The sequence below is a fragment of the Lontra canadensis genome, unplaced genomic scaffold (assembly GCF_010015895.1).
Source record: "Lontra canadensis isolate GAN:19392208 unplaced genomic scaffold, GSC_riverotter_1.0 scaffold5, whole genome shotgun sequence".
Classification (NCBI taxonomy): domain Eukaryota; kingdom Metazoa; phylum Chordata; class Mammalia; order Carnivora; family Mustelidae; genus Lontra; species Lontra canadensis.
In genome coordinates, this window is record NW_022630999.1 from 25,841,293 (window position 1) to 25,854,246 (window position 12,954).

The 12,954-nt window shown below is 35.0% G+C and overlaps 1 protein-coding gene across 3 annotated transcripts in view; it reads right to left on the bottom strand.

Moving 5' to 3' along the window:
* GABRB2 (gamma-aminobutyric acid type A receptor subunit beta2) overlaps nucleotides 1-12,954 on the bottom strand; it is a 236,006-nt gene that overhangs the window by 111,833 nt on the left and 111,219 nt on the right. For all 3 annotated transcript variants that reach the window (XM_032851728.1, XM_032851730.1, XM_032851729.1), the window contains exon 6: nucleotides 3,038-3,120. In XM_032851728.1, the coding sequence (XP_032707619.1) occupies nucleotides 3,038-3,120 (83 nt within the window). The remainder of the gene's footprint in view (nucleotides 1-3,037; nucleotides 3,121-12,954) is intronic.

Below are 12,954 nucleotides of genomic sequence, written 5' to 3' on the forward strand. Positions count from 1 at the left end.
AAAGCTGGAGGCATCACACTTCCTGATTTCAAACTATACTGCAAAGCTATAATGATTAAAATGGTACAGTATTGGCATAAAAACAGACACATAGACCAATGGAACAGAAATAAACTCTCACATATATGGTCAGCTCATCCTTGACAAGGAAGCCAAGAGTACTCAATGGGAAAAAAATAGTTTCTTCAGCAAATGGTGTTGGGGAAACTGGATATATACTGGCAAAAGAATTTGTATCAGGAAAATACAAATCAAAACCATAATGAGATATTACTTCACACTTTTTAGAATGGCTATTATCAAAAAGACAAGAGAACAAGTGCTAGCGAGGAGGTGAAGAGGAGAGGAAGAGAGCATGAGGAAAGCTCGTGCTCGGATGGTGAGGTTGTAAATTGGTACAGACCCGATGGAATTTTCTCAGAAAATTAAAAGTAGAACTATCTATCAACCAGTAATCCTTCTTCTTGGTAAGTAGATGAAGGTAATGAAATCTCTATATCAAAGTGATATCTGCTCTTCCATGTTCATTGCAGAATTATTTATAATAGCCAAGACATAGAGATGACCTAAGTGTCTACTGATGAATAGGTTTTTTAAAATGTGATATATGCACACAATGGAATATTCAGTCATAAAGGAAATCTTGTCATTTGTGACAACTAGATAAAACTTAAGTGGGTATTTTTAAAGATTTATTTATTTATTTGTGGGGGGAGGGGCAGAAGGAGAGGAAGAGAGAATCTCAAGCAGACTCTGTGCTCAGCATGAATCCCAATGGAAGGCTCCATCCCAGAACCCTGAGATTATGATCTGACCCTAAACCAAGAGTCGGTGGCTCAATCGACTGAGCCACCCAGGCACCTCAAAACTTAAGGTAATTATACTAAGTGAATAAGTTAGAGAAAGACCAATAGTATATGATGTTATTTATATATGGAATCTAAAAATAAATACTAGGTCATAGAAACAGATGGTAACTTGGTGGATGCCAGGGAGAGATGGTTGAAGATGGTTAAAAGTTTACAAGTGTTCAGTTAAAACATGAATAAGGTCTGAGTATCTACAGAACAGTGATTATAGTTAACAACTATGTATTTTATACTTGAAAGCTGCTGAGAGAGTAGATCATTTCTCAATACACACACACAAACACATACAGGTTAACTGTGTGAGGTAATGGATGTGTTAGCTAACCCTACTATGGCAATCATTTCACCAAATATAAATTATGGCATTATACATCTTAAACTCACACAATGTTATATACATATCAATTATATTTTAGTAAAAACTTTTGTTAACAGGATAACTGAATTGAAATAAGAAACATAGAAGCCCCTTTATTAAAACTTAAAGTTTCTAAAAGTCTGAAGAATTATCATGTTAATTTAAAAATATTCATGTCAGAATTATAATTTAATTACATTAAAATACCTGGCTGTTGCCTGTGCCCTTAGGCATCAGTTCTTTAAAATAAAAAGGTATTTTCTACTTACCTGAGGGGGTAAACATCTCAAATGAAATAACAACAGTGCAAGTGCTTTAACTATGTACAAAATTATGATTATTTAAAATTACATTCAAATTCCATCATGAAAAATTCTCTTACCATAAAAATTCAATATTAGTACATGGCAATCTACTTTAAAAAAAAAAATAACACCCACATCCTTACACCAATAATTTGAAACAACCAAAGAATTTGGACTTTGAAGAACATTCTACTCTTAAATTGTATCATAAGTCATGAAAATGCAGTTATCCCAAAAATACTTACATAAAAATAATCATCAAAATCCTACAGGTCAATTTCATTCAATAGTTCATTGTTGCAAAGATCAAATGTGAAAATAATGTTGATTTAGGAACACAAATATGAAATCAAGTTCTTAAAAATGCATGTAAATTTAATTATCTCTGGAAGTTTTGTTTTGTTTTGTTTTTTAATGGACAGAATACCAACAATGTGCTATAAATGCTTGTATTTCCTCTTGGAGCAATGACTTAGAGTTGGACTCCTTGTCACAGCTAGAGTTCCTCATAACAGCTGAGATATCCTATCTGCAACAGCAGTCAAGTTACTCATTATCTAGAATGCTGGATATAAAATCGTCAGCTTCCAATTGTTTCATGGGATGAGGTACAAAAACATTGCAAAGAACTGACAAAAAAGAGATTCAAAATCCCATTCTATCTCAAATGACCTCTGAGTGTGACCTCCAAAAAGGAGACAGGTTATGAAATAAATCAATGTTTTTGCCCACCCAATAGGGTAGGTGAAACTGAGGGTTTTAGGGGGTGGGGGGGTGGGGTGAGCCTGGCGGTAGGTATTATGGAGGGCACGTATTGAATGGAGCACTGGGTGTGGTGCATAAACAATGAATTCTGGAACACTGAAAAAAATAAAATTAAATTAAATTTAAAAAAAAAAAAAGGACACTCAAACTGTGGCCCAGAAAAGCAACAACACTGCAAAACAGGTCAGCACAGGAAAGAAAATAAACATGCACATATACACCAATCTTGTTCATCATATGGCCTTCGGCAAGAATATAAAATAAATTTTAAACACTGAAAATAGTCCCTCAGAATAAAAACCATTCCACCAATCCAAACTCTGTGAATGTTTTGACTGGTCCAGAGACCACATTGATTTTGCAATTGCAAAGAGATAATGTTTATGAGAGGCAAAAACAATTGGGACTTCCTGTGTTCGCCTACCATCACCACTTATTTTCTCAACCCTACTGCGGCCCTGTGCTCTAATTCCATACTTTAAATGCCTGGAATAGTACTTGGTCTCCTTCTAAGGTCTTAGGGTCTTCCTTTTATTGCTAGATTATGTCTTCCCTTATATATCTCTCCCTGGGATTTAGAGATGAGACTAAGAGGTTGGCACATCACTGAAGAAAGATACTGTATCTCCATCCACCAGATTAACTGCGGTAGCAAGACTTTTGTAGGACCTGTGGTCTGGACATGAACAAGAATAACCTTAAAGCAGTGTTCAGTCTAGTGCATTCTTAGAAAAACTTACAGCTTTCAATTTCCAAGGTGCAGTTTTGTTCATCCAGTGGGTACCGCCTTAAGTCCATCATGCAAGCAGCTGTGGTTGTGATTCTAGAAGAGAAATAGTAACAATATATACTGTTAGCTCATCCATGGCTGGAGTTAGAAAAATTAAATCTAATATCAAATACGGCAGAACTGGGCCTCTAGGAGACTGATTTAGCCAAAGTTCTAGCAAAAAAAATGGTGTAACAGCTTTGGATAACCATTTTCCTTTATAAGCCTCGGGCTGATTTATTTAAAAAAAAAAAAAGAAAGAAAGAAAGACGGAACTAAATCAGTGTTTTCCCAGAGTGTGGTGCATTACCTGTTGTACCAAAGTCACCAGGGAGTGTTTGTTAAATGGGCAGTTTCCATGATTCAGAATGTCTTGGTGTAGGGAGGGATGGTCCCTGGGCTCTTTATTTTATAGGCATCACAGGTGATTAAGAATATCAACATGGGTAATTCCTCTTCTACTCACATTTGTTTCCTTCTCCCTCAAATCTGATCTTCATTAAATCTTGGCTTTGACTCATCATTTTTGACATTTCTATTGCATAGTATGGTATTTTGCAACTGCTTTAATACGACACACAATCAACCTTTCATCTATAGCCGGATTTGCTCTGTGCTGAGTAATCTGATATTCTCATGACCTATTAGAAAACATCCTCCTATGGGCTGGAAGAGTGACTTATTTAGAACACCTGACATCTTTATTATTTTATCAGAGAGATATGAATATGTCCCTTTAATGTCTTTATATTCCTCTATCAAAATTTTTCAGTAATCTTTTATTAAAGACCTACTAAAATGAGTCAAAAAGCATGTAGTCCTAAATGATTTGTTAGTTTATATTTTTTCTTCCAGTCTGCACATTTTTCTTTTCTACCTAGAACATGTGTCTTCCTGATCTTCACAAGCCTTCTCTTCTGATCCTTCAGGTCATAAATCACCTCCGCTGAGAGGCTTTTCCCAAACAGCCCACCCAAAGTAGTTGCCTTAACTAATGTTGCATCTTACCTGTTTATTGCCTTCAGACAAGTATCACAATTTGAAATTATCTTGCTTTTTTTTTTCACTTTTAAAAATTTAAATTAGTTTCAGGTATATAACATAATGAATTAACCATTACTCAGCCATAAGAAAGGAATGAATTCTTGTCATTCATGACAACATGGATGGACCTAGCAAACACTATGCTAAGTGAAATAAACCAGAGAGAAAGACAAATACCATATGATTTCACTTCTATGTGGAATATAATAAACAAAGCAATTGAACAAACAAACAACAACAAAGAGAGAGAAACAAACTGATGATTGCCAAAGGGGAGGGATTAGGGGGATGGGGGAAGGGGATTAAGAAGTAAAAACTTCAGCTTCTTTCTTTGATCTTTTTTTTAAGTACCATTTCTCTCAAGAAAATGTAAGCTGTTCAGGGGCACAGGCTTTGTTCTATTTATTGTAAGGCAATCAATAACATATGTTGGATAAATAACAAATTATAAAGAAGGAAGTAAGCAGTTCGTTTTATTGATTATAAATCTTTTGTTTGGGGGCCTATCTTATTGTATAATTTCTCTTCTTTTTTCCAATTTATAATGTGCCTTAAGTTTTAGGGATTCTTCTTATATTTTTAACAGTAAATAAATTTTAATCCATTTGATTAACATTGTGTATATAGTACTAGAGTTTATCTTATCATCAAGCTGATTGTTTCTGCTTTCCTTTTTTTTTTTTTTAAGATTTGATTTATTTACTTAATGCAGAGAGAGAGAGAGCACAAGTAGGCACAGTGGCAGGCAGAGGGAGAGGGAGAGGGAGAAGCAGGCTCATGACCCAAGCTGAAGGCAGCTACTTAACCGACTGAGCCACACTGGCGCCCGTTTCTGCTTTTAATGGGACTTACCAAATACTTATATTTTACAAATTCTAGAAATTATATAAAAACTAACATTCACATTTAACTATTAATTATATAACATTTAATTATTTACCAGGGGCTTAAAAATGACATTTTGGCTATGAAATATCTGACTGAATTTCTCACTGATCTCTTTCTTTCTTTATTTCTCTCCCTCTCCCTCTTCCTGCCCCTCTTTCCTTCCTTCTTTCCTTCCTTCCTTCCTTCCTTCATTCCTTCCTTTCTGCTATTTTTTTTCTTTTTTAACATGTAGTTTACAGGCTGAATTGCTACTAACATACAGAAACCTGCATTATGTAGAAGAGAGATTTTTAAAGAAAATAAAATTATGTGTATGACAGTCATAACAAAACTTCCATGTTACTTTTGTAAGATAGCAGAAATAATCCCTATCTTGAGAAACTAGAGAAAATCAACTTCATCCAACAGAATGAACACAAAGGACATTAAAGGTGCAAGGGCACACATATGATAAAACAAAATAAGCAAGAGACATAAGCAGATGCTCAACTGTGTAAGTGGGGGTGAGCTTTCAGTATATAGGTTGTGGTTTACACTTTTTGCGGATACATATTCATGGCAACTAACATCTGTGAACTGATGCTGTAAACACGAGTGCTGTGAACAAGAAAAATAAGTTGACTGATGCTATTGCAGAAGAAATGAGTTTCTATCCATATTTAAAAAATAAAATAGATGAAAATGTTTTAGTCACAACAACATTTGTATTTACACCAGTGTTTTAATTTTTTATGTCATGCCTTATAAAACAGAAAAAAATACATAGAAGTATTTTTCTAGTCAATGTTTATAAGGAATTTGTGTCTCCTATTGGGTTAAAGCAGAAACTCCGTAGACAAAGTATTCCACTTGGATTCCTGTTCATACAGACCAGAATGAGTGAGCTGGGATGAGTCACTTAGATCCTGCCATACTTGGATGCTCCCGAACACTTGAAATAAAAACTTGTCATCCTAATTGGTTGTGAGATGATAAAAGCAAGAAGAGATATGTAACCCATAAAATGTCCTGTAACTTTTGTTATGACCACCTGCTAATGAGAAGATACAGAGATAACTCGTTTGATCAGTGGTTGATATGTGGAAATAAGCATATGTATATGTTTATATACATGAAGAGGTAACGAATACTCATGTACCTATATTAAAAGTAAAGCAGAACTATAAAATATGATGTAAATAACATCCAAACATATAACTCTGCAAAAAATTATGCCATATATGTATGTAGAACTACATTCAACAGATTTTAATACAAGCTACAGACATGTGTAACAAACCTGCATCTTCTCCACATGATTTGTCAGATCAGGAACTACATCTGTTTTTGTCTTATTTGTATTTCAAGCACTTTGGCATGCCCCTAACCCAAGATTAAAATAGTCATAATAATAATAAAATAAAGAGAAGAAAAAAAGAAAGCAATGGCCATAAGCATTTTCAAACTGAGAATTTTGAAACAATTCTCTATACTAAGTTCCTCATTTAAATTATGTAAAAAAATTCTAAAAGAACAGATTTATAGAAGAAGCTACTCATAAATGAATCTTATTTAGAAAAGCTTAATGATCAACATCAAAATCTATTCTTTGGAACTTTATGATTTATAGCAGTGCTAAGTTTCTCTAAAAATAAGTCAATACAACAAATATACTTAATGGGGTTTTCATAAACATGCCTTTCTCAATCCTGATAAACATCCTTAATGGGCCTTAAATTACTTAACACCAGTACTAGGAGTCTTCGAAGTGAAGCTAGTAACTCATTATGCAGGTATTCTGATTAAATTTTAAGACCACTGTGTAAAGATAGTTTTGTCTTTAATCACAGGAAACAGTCAATGATGCTTTCAGAATGTCCCTCATTTACATGCCACAAATTTTCTCTAGTTACCTGTGGAAATATGCCTTTTTGGGGCTGAATACTATTGCATGATGAAAGCCACCTTTGGGGAATGTCAATATTCTGACTGGGCTATTCCACAGGCCAGATCTTTGGAGAATTTTTTTATTCCTTAGCCATTGGGCCCTGTCAACCATAAAATACTGACAGAGTACAAGAAAATTATATATGTAACATGCCCTAAAACAGTCAGTAAAGACACCTATAAAATCAGGAAATTCAACAGCTTTGTCAGCATTTTGCACCAAAGCCATAACAAATATTTTATGGTGTCATTGCCTGAAACTTAATGATACTACATAGCATTCTGAGATTGAATATGATCAAATATAGTTATTAAGTAATAACAAATGTCTTCACCTCTCAGCCAATAAGAGATAACTCAAAATAATAATCAATGTGACATGTTTTTGGCCCTTTCAACAGACTCTTTTATTTTTTAAGATTTATTTATTTATTTAAGAAGGGGGAGAGGGAGACTGAGGAGGAGAGATAGAGGGAAAGGGAGAGTGAGTCTTAAGCAGACTCCATGCTGAACATGGAGCCCAAAGCAGGTCTCAGTTTCACAATCCTAAGATCATGACCTGAGCTCCAACCAAGAGTCCCACACTTAACAAACTACACCACCCAGACGCCCCACAACAGACTCATCAAGATGAGCTTCCAGCACTAGAATATATGGTCAAGCAAATACCTTAACAGGTGAGAAGTTTGTCAGGATTTCAACCAGAGATAATAAGACAGTGACTGTGAACTTCTACTTTGATTTCTTTATCTAGATAACCACCCAATTATTCTATGCACACAAAATTCTTTTTTTCAATATCTTTGTATTTTTTTAGGAAAACAGATGTCCATATCCAACTATATTCAAAATGTGTTTTCCAATTCATAGCATGCTTTTATTTTATTTGAAATGTACATTTACTTAAAAGCCCAACCTCCTCTGATTACAAAGGATAAGGGAATCCTATAACATGAGTAGGCATCATTACTAGAGAAAAATTACAATGTTAAAAACAATCAATGATCAAAACATATGTTTATATATATTTTTTCTGGTTGTTTAATTGAAGACTTCAGGTGGGGGTGGGAGAAGACCAATATGCTGAATTTAAGCACGAGAGTACAAACTGAAATTTTGAAAAGTTCTAAAGAGCTCATCTGAGTCATTTCCCCAAAATGTACTTGAAAAGATTTGCTTCTGTATCTCCAAGCAGACGTGATATTATTTTGGGTCTCACAACCACTTTAGCTGAGAAACTAATTTCTCACATATATTCTTCTTGTGATATGCTCTTGCATTTTATAGAGTAGGTAAAGCATTGATACAAGACAAATAACTTCAGCTTTGCATTCTTTTTAGTAATAAACATACCTCATATTAACTGATAACTTATTGCATTCCAGACATCATCTAGTATTGCTTACATGTATCATCTCATGTAATACCAGTGTCCTATTTTTCCCACTTTATAGATAAGAAAATTGAGGCACAGAAAGGTAGAGTGTTTTTCTCTAACAGTCGCAGAGTGAGTAGTGGAGTTTCGATTTAAATTAAATCTAGGATGTTTGACTCCACAGCCCACGTACTTAACTACTGTACTATAACTAACTAGCTAGTTGACCTTGATAAAGTCAGAGCTTCTCCGGGGAACTGGCCGATTTCTGAAATCGCAAATGAGCTTGGAAATTCTGTAATCCTATGAAAATACATTGCATGTTCTCTGACCCTGTATATTTTGTAATTGTGTTTTACCCACACATTCAAATGCTGTATTTCACAGCTGTTCATTCTGTTTTAGTCAATTATGTAGATTAGCCTACCCCAGACAAGCAAAAACAGGCCTCTCCCCAAGGAGTCCCACTTAATATTCTCCCCTGATTGAAGGTCTCCCTCAGCATTTTTCTTCCAGCCTATGCTCTTGATTTACCTCCACAGAGTCCTGCTTAAATTAAAATCTCCAACACTCATGCATAATTGTTTTTAAAAGCTCTTTACAAGTCCTCATAGAGAGTCACATGCGCTAGTACACTCAACTTTGTAATCACCAAAAAAAGGAAGATTGCTAGCAATCATGTTCCCATTTGATAAATTGTGCATTTGAGATTAGAGCTACTTGTACTCTTCTGCAGCTGTTTGGCCTTCTGCGACTCTTTGCTTTTCTGGAATCTTATCCTCTGTAAAGATACTGTGACCATTTTACACAGGTTTCTGCTACAAATCCTGGCGCTATTATCAAAGACATTTCCTTAAAATAACATGCCTGTAGAATCCAAACAGCAGTATTGAACAGAATCTCACTTTGCAAGTATATAAATCCCACTCAATCAAAAATATTAATCAATATGGACATACAGTCTAAGCCTTTATTCTTCTGCAGTCAGTCGCTTGTTTACCAAGATTTCCCACATTACATTCTTGATGGTCTCATCTGCAAATTGTGGCTTATTTCAGCAACAAGAATATGCTCCCTTCTTTCTAAATTATGTCTTAAAGGAAGTCTGAGTCCCTGAGAAAAAGTAATCCTTCTATTTTTTGACTCATAACCTTACCACTAAAATTTGATTTCAGATCAATGTAAGGGATTTAACTGAACCAGAACCACTTACCAACTAGAAAGACATAGAGCTGGGACTCAGATGATCTCAACAGTGATTTTGTTTTGTTTTTGAAATTTAAACCAATAGCCACATATGCCAGAAACTTTTTGTTGCATTCGTCAAAATACATTTAAAATGTTTAATTTTGATTTTTAACACATCTAGAATCACACTATTTCAGAATAAATTAATCAGTTTTATTCTAGTCTTTTATTTGTTTATTTGTTTCAAGAAAGTAAGTAGTTCACAGATGCTGATTTATAGCTAGCCAGCGTCAGGCTGGGGTTACAACCTCACTTGGGTCTATTGCCATTTCTTCCAAACCCTTCCAGTACTATTTTATAATATAAACTACACATGCTGGATGTCTTCTTTTGCCTCCCCAGCTCCACCCTCCACCCTTCATCACCATATTTTGTGGCCTTACAGACTAGAATGTTTGGGTTTCATAAACTGTCTCCCTGATTCTCTGGCTTCAGGTTGGATTTGGCCACTGGGGAGCAGACCAGGAGTTCAGAGGAGGAAGGAGAGTGAGACCAGGGGAACTCTCTCCTAGGCTCCATTCCTGTGGAACTTGTGTCCAGGTTCCCCTGGCCCTGCCTTGTTCTCCCTCTTCATGTCTGGCATGCCAGGGAATGGATGGGCAATCCACTGATCCTATGTTGGGGACAGGAGAGCACTGTTCTCTTTATAAACTTCCCTTTTAATACATTGTCTTCAAATTATCCCATTTTCAGAGTGCTCTCTGTTTCCTGTTGGGCCCTTGACTGACAAACTATATTGTAGAAATGTACTTAAAATCTGAGGTTTTTTGAGTTAGACTGTCAAAAAAATTAGAAGGATTTCATTCCTGGGTCCTTTGTCTTGGGATTTTAGGGATGAGGGAATGAAGCTTCCCTCTACCTTAAATGAACTTCCCCCCTTCTATGATTACAGTCTCAGTTCATCACACCTACGAAGCATTCTCCCTCCACCTTAGTTAAAGTAGCCTTAACTCCCCAACCCATTGGCCACTGTCATATTTCATTTTACTTCTTTATTTCATTATACTTGTCATTATCTGAAATTATCCTGTGTATGCATTTGTTTGTTCATTACTTTCTGTCTCCCTAGGAAACTCAGGGTCTATCTGAAGCTAGGTTTTTCCAGTAGACCCTAAAGGAGACTTATCAAGCATCATCACCTATGAAAGAAAGGGAGAAGAGGCAGGACTGGACACAAAAAGTGTCAGCACAGGATTCAGGCCCTATGGTATGGAAGTTCTGGAGGGAATATTGCCATCAGAGTACCTATATGAGCCTGACAGGGCCTTTAAACCATCTTCCTCCCCACCACTGCAACACACACACACACACACACACACACACGTGCAAACACACACACTTCTTCCTTAAGCAACTGGTATCCAACATCTGAGGAACAGACATACCATATGAAAAGCTCAGAGAAACACTTTTTTGTAGTAGATCCAGCTTTTAGCATGCCATCACAACATATTTTCCCTGCAGTACATAGTTGCAACTGTGATAAGCTTAACCAGTAAAGTAAAATAGGATTTACTACAGTAACAATAACATAACTGCTATTATGTTTCAAACATGAAAAATGAATTATCAAAATCTGCCTCTTGCCACATACTGGCAAGTCACCCTGTACTTCCAATTCCGATAAAATCCACAAACACTGCAGTCTCTGGCTCTTCTGCCACTCTGATCTCCAATGGTAAAGATTTCCAACTAAATGACAGTTTTTCTATTTAAGAGTTAAGTCTTTTACATAAAATAGGCACCAGATGTGTGGAAACAATGCTTAACACCATTAGAAACCACAAATTTGTAGAAATACAAATTAAGCCATGATTATTATTGCTTATCTAATCAGCAAAAATGTAAAGGAATTATAATATTCAGTTTTACAGATTCTGCAGGGAATCTTATGCTGGTGGTAGAGCTTATGCTGGTGGTAGAACTCATCAGTACAAACTTTCTGGGTGGTAATTTGACAACACTAATCAAAACCCCCAAAATAAGCAACCTTTTTTCTTGAAATTCCACTTTAAGAAATTAATGCGAAAATGAAATCATGTAAAACTATATACAAAGATGTTAAGTATGACTTTAAACTGGGAAAAAATAGAAACATTTTATAACTATAAATAATAACATAAGGATAATTAAATGCATTTTGATTTAGTAATATGATTCAATAGAGAGCACTTTGAGAAGAATGTGGACATAGAAAAGTGCTCTTGATTTTTTTCAGAGGAAAAAAAACATTAGAAAGCAGTTAAGTGCAATCTCATTTACTTAAGGAGGTATACTGGTGCACAATTAAATGGCTAAAAGTATACTAAAATAAATAGCGGAAATGTAGTTGGGTTTTGTTGTCTTATATTTTCTCTTGTTTCACCATTTTTCTGATGAATTTAAGGTTGCTTTACTCTGAAAAATGTTAAGGTAATTTTTCCTGTCTGCTGTGGTCTTGACCAAGACTATTGATTATTTCTCACTTACTCTATTTGTAGCATCATTTGTTCTGTATTGTGAATGTTTGATAATGTTCAGGATACTTAGATTCCATGGGTTGGAAATGTTGGTCAGCATGTTAATTGTGTCAAATGTAGGTGCTTCAGTAAATTTCCTATGCCATTAAAATGTTGGCAGAAATGTCATCATTTGATTATAAATTCTCAAGGTAGAAAGGATGATTAAATGATGTACAGATATACAAGTAGCTTTCTGATGAGTGAATTCCTCTCATTAGACCGCTATAATTATTGTTCTAACTTGAGCCTCTCCAGTGACTTGGAACTCACTCTTTCTAAAAGGACCCTATTCCATCTTTGAAAAGCTATGATTACCAGAAAGTTTTTCTATATTTAACAGAAGTTTCAATTTCTTTAACTATAAATTGTTTCTCTATATACTTTGCAGTATTTTGTATAGGGAGTGTTTTTATTTTGCTTAGTGATTCACTAAAGTTTTTGATGTTATTTTGTCATCAAAGCTATAAATCATTTACATTCTTGTTTCTTAAATTGCTTATGTCCAGACAATCCCTCTCCATCCTAGGATGAGATAAAGATTTTTTCTATATTTCTGTTTCACAGTTTCAAATTTTATAGTAATTCTTAAATACATTTGGAATTGTTACTGATATACTGTATGCACTGAGGACATACTTAAGATTTTTCATGGAAAGAATGGGCTATGATTTTTTGACTAGCAAATTGTCATTTTTTAAATGTCATAAGTGGTGAAAATATGGATAAAGTAGAATTCTCATAATTGCTGATAAAAATGTAAATTGATTCAAACTTTATAAAGGGCAGTTTGGTTATCAGAACCTTTCACATACTGGCCAGTAGTTTTGCTTTTTGGAAAGTTATTGAGGAAAACAGGGGAAGAGGACAAAGAAGCATGTACAAGGATATTCATCCTTGCATGACACA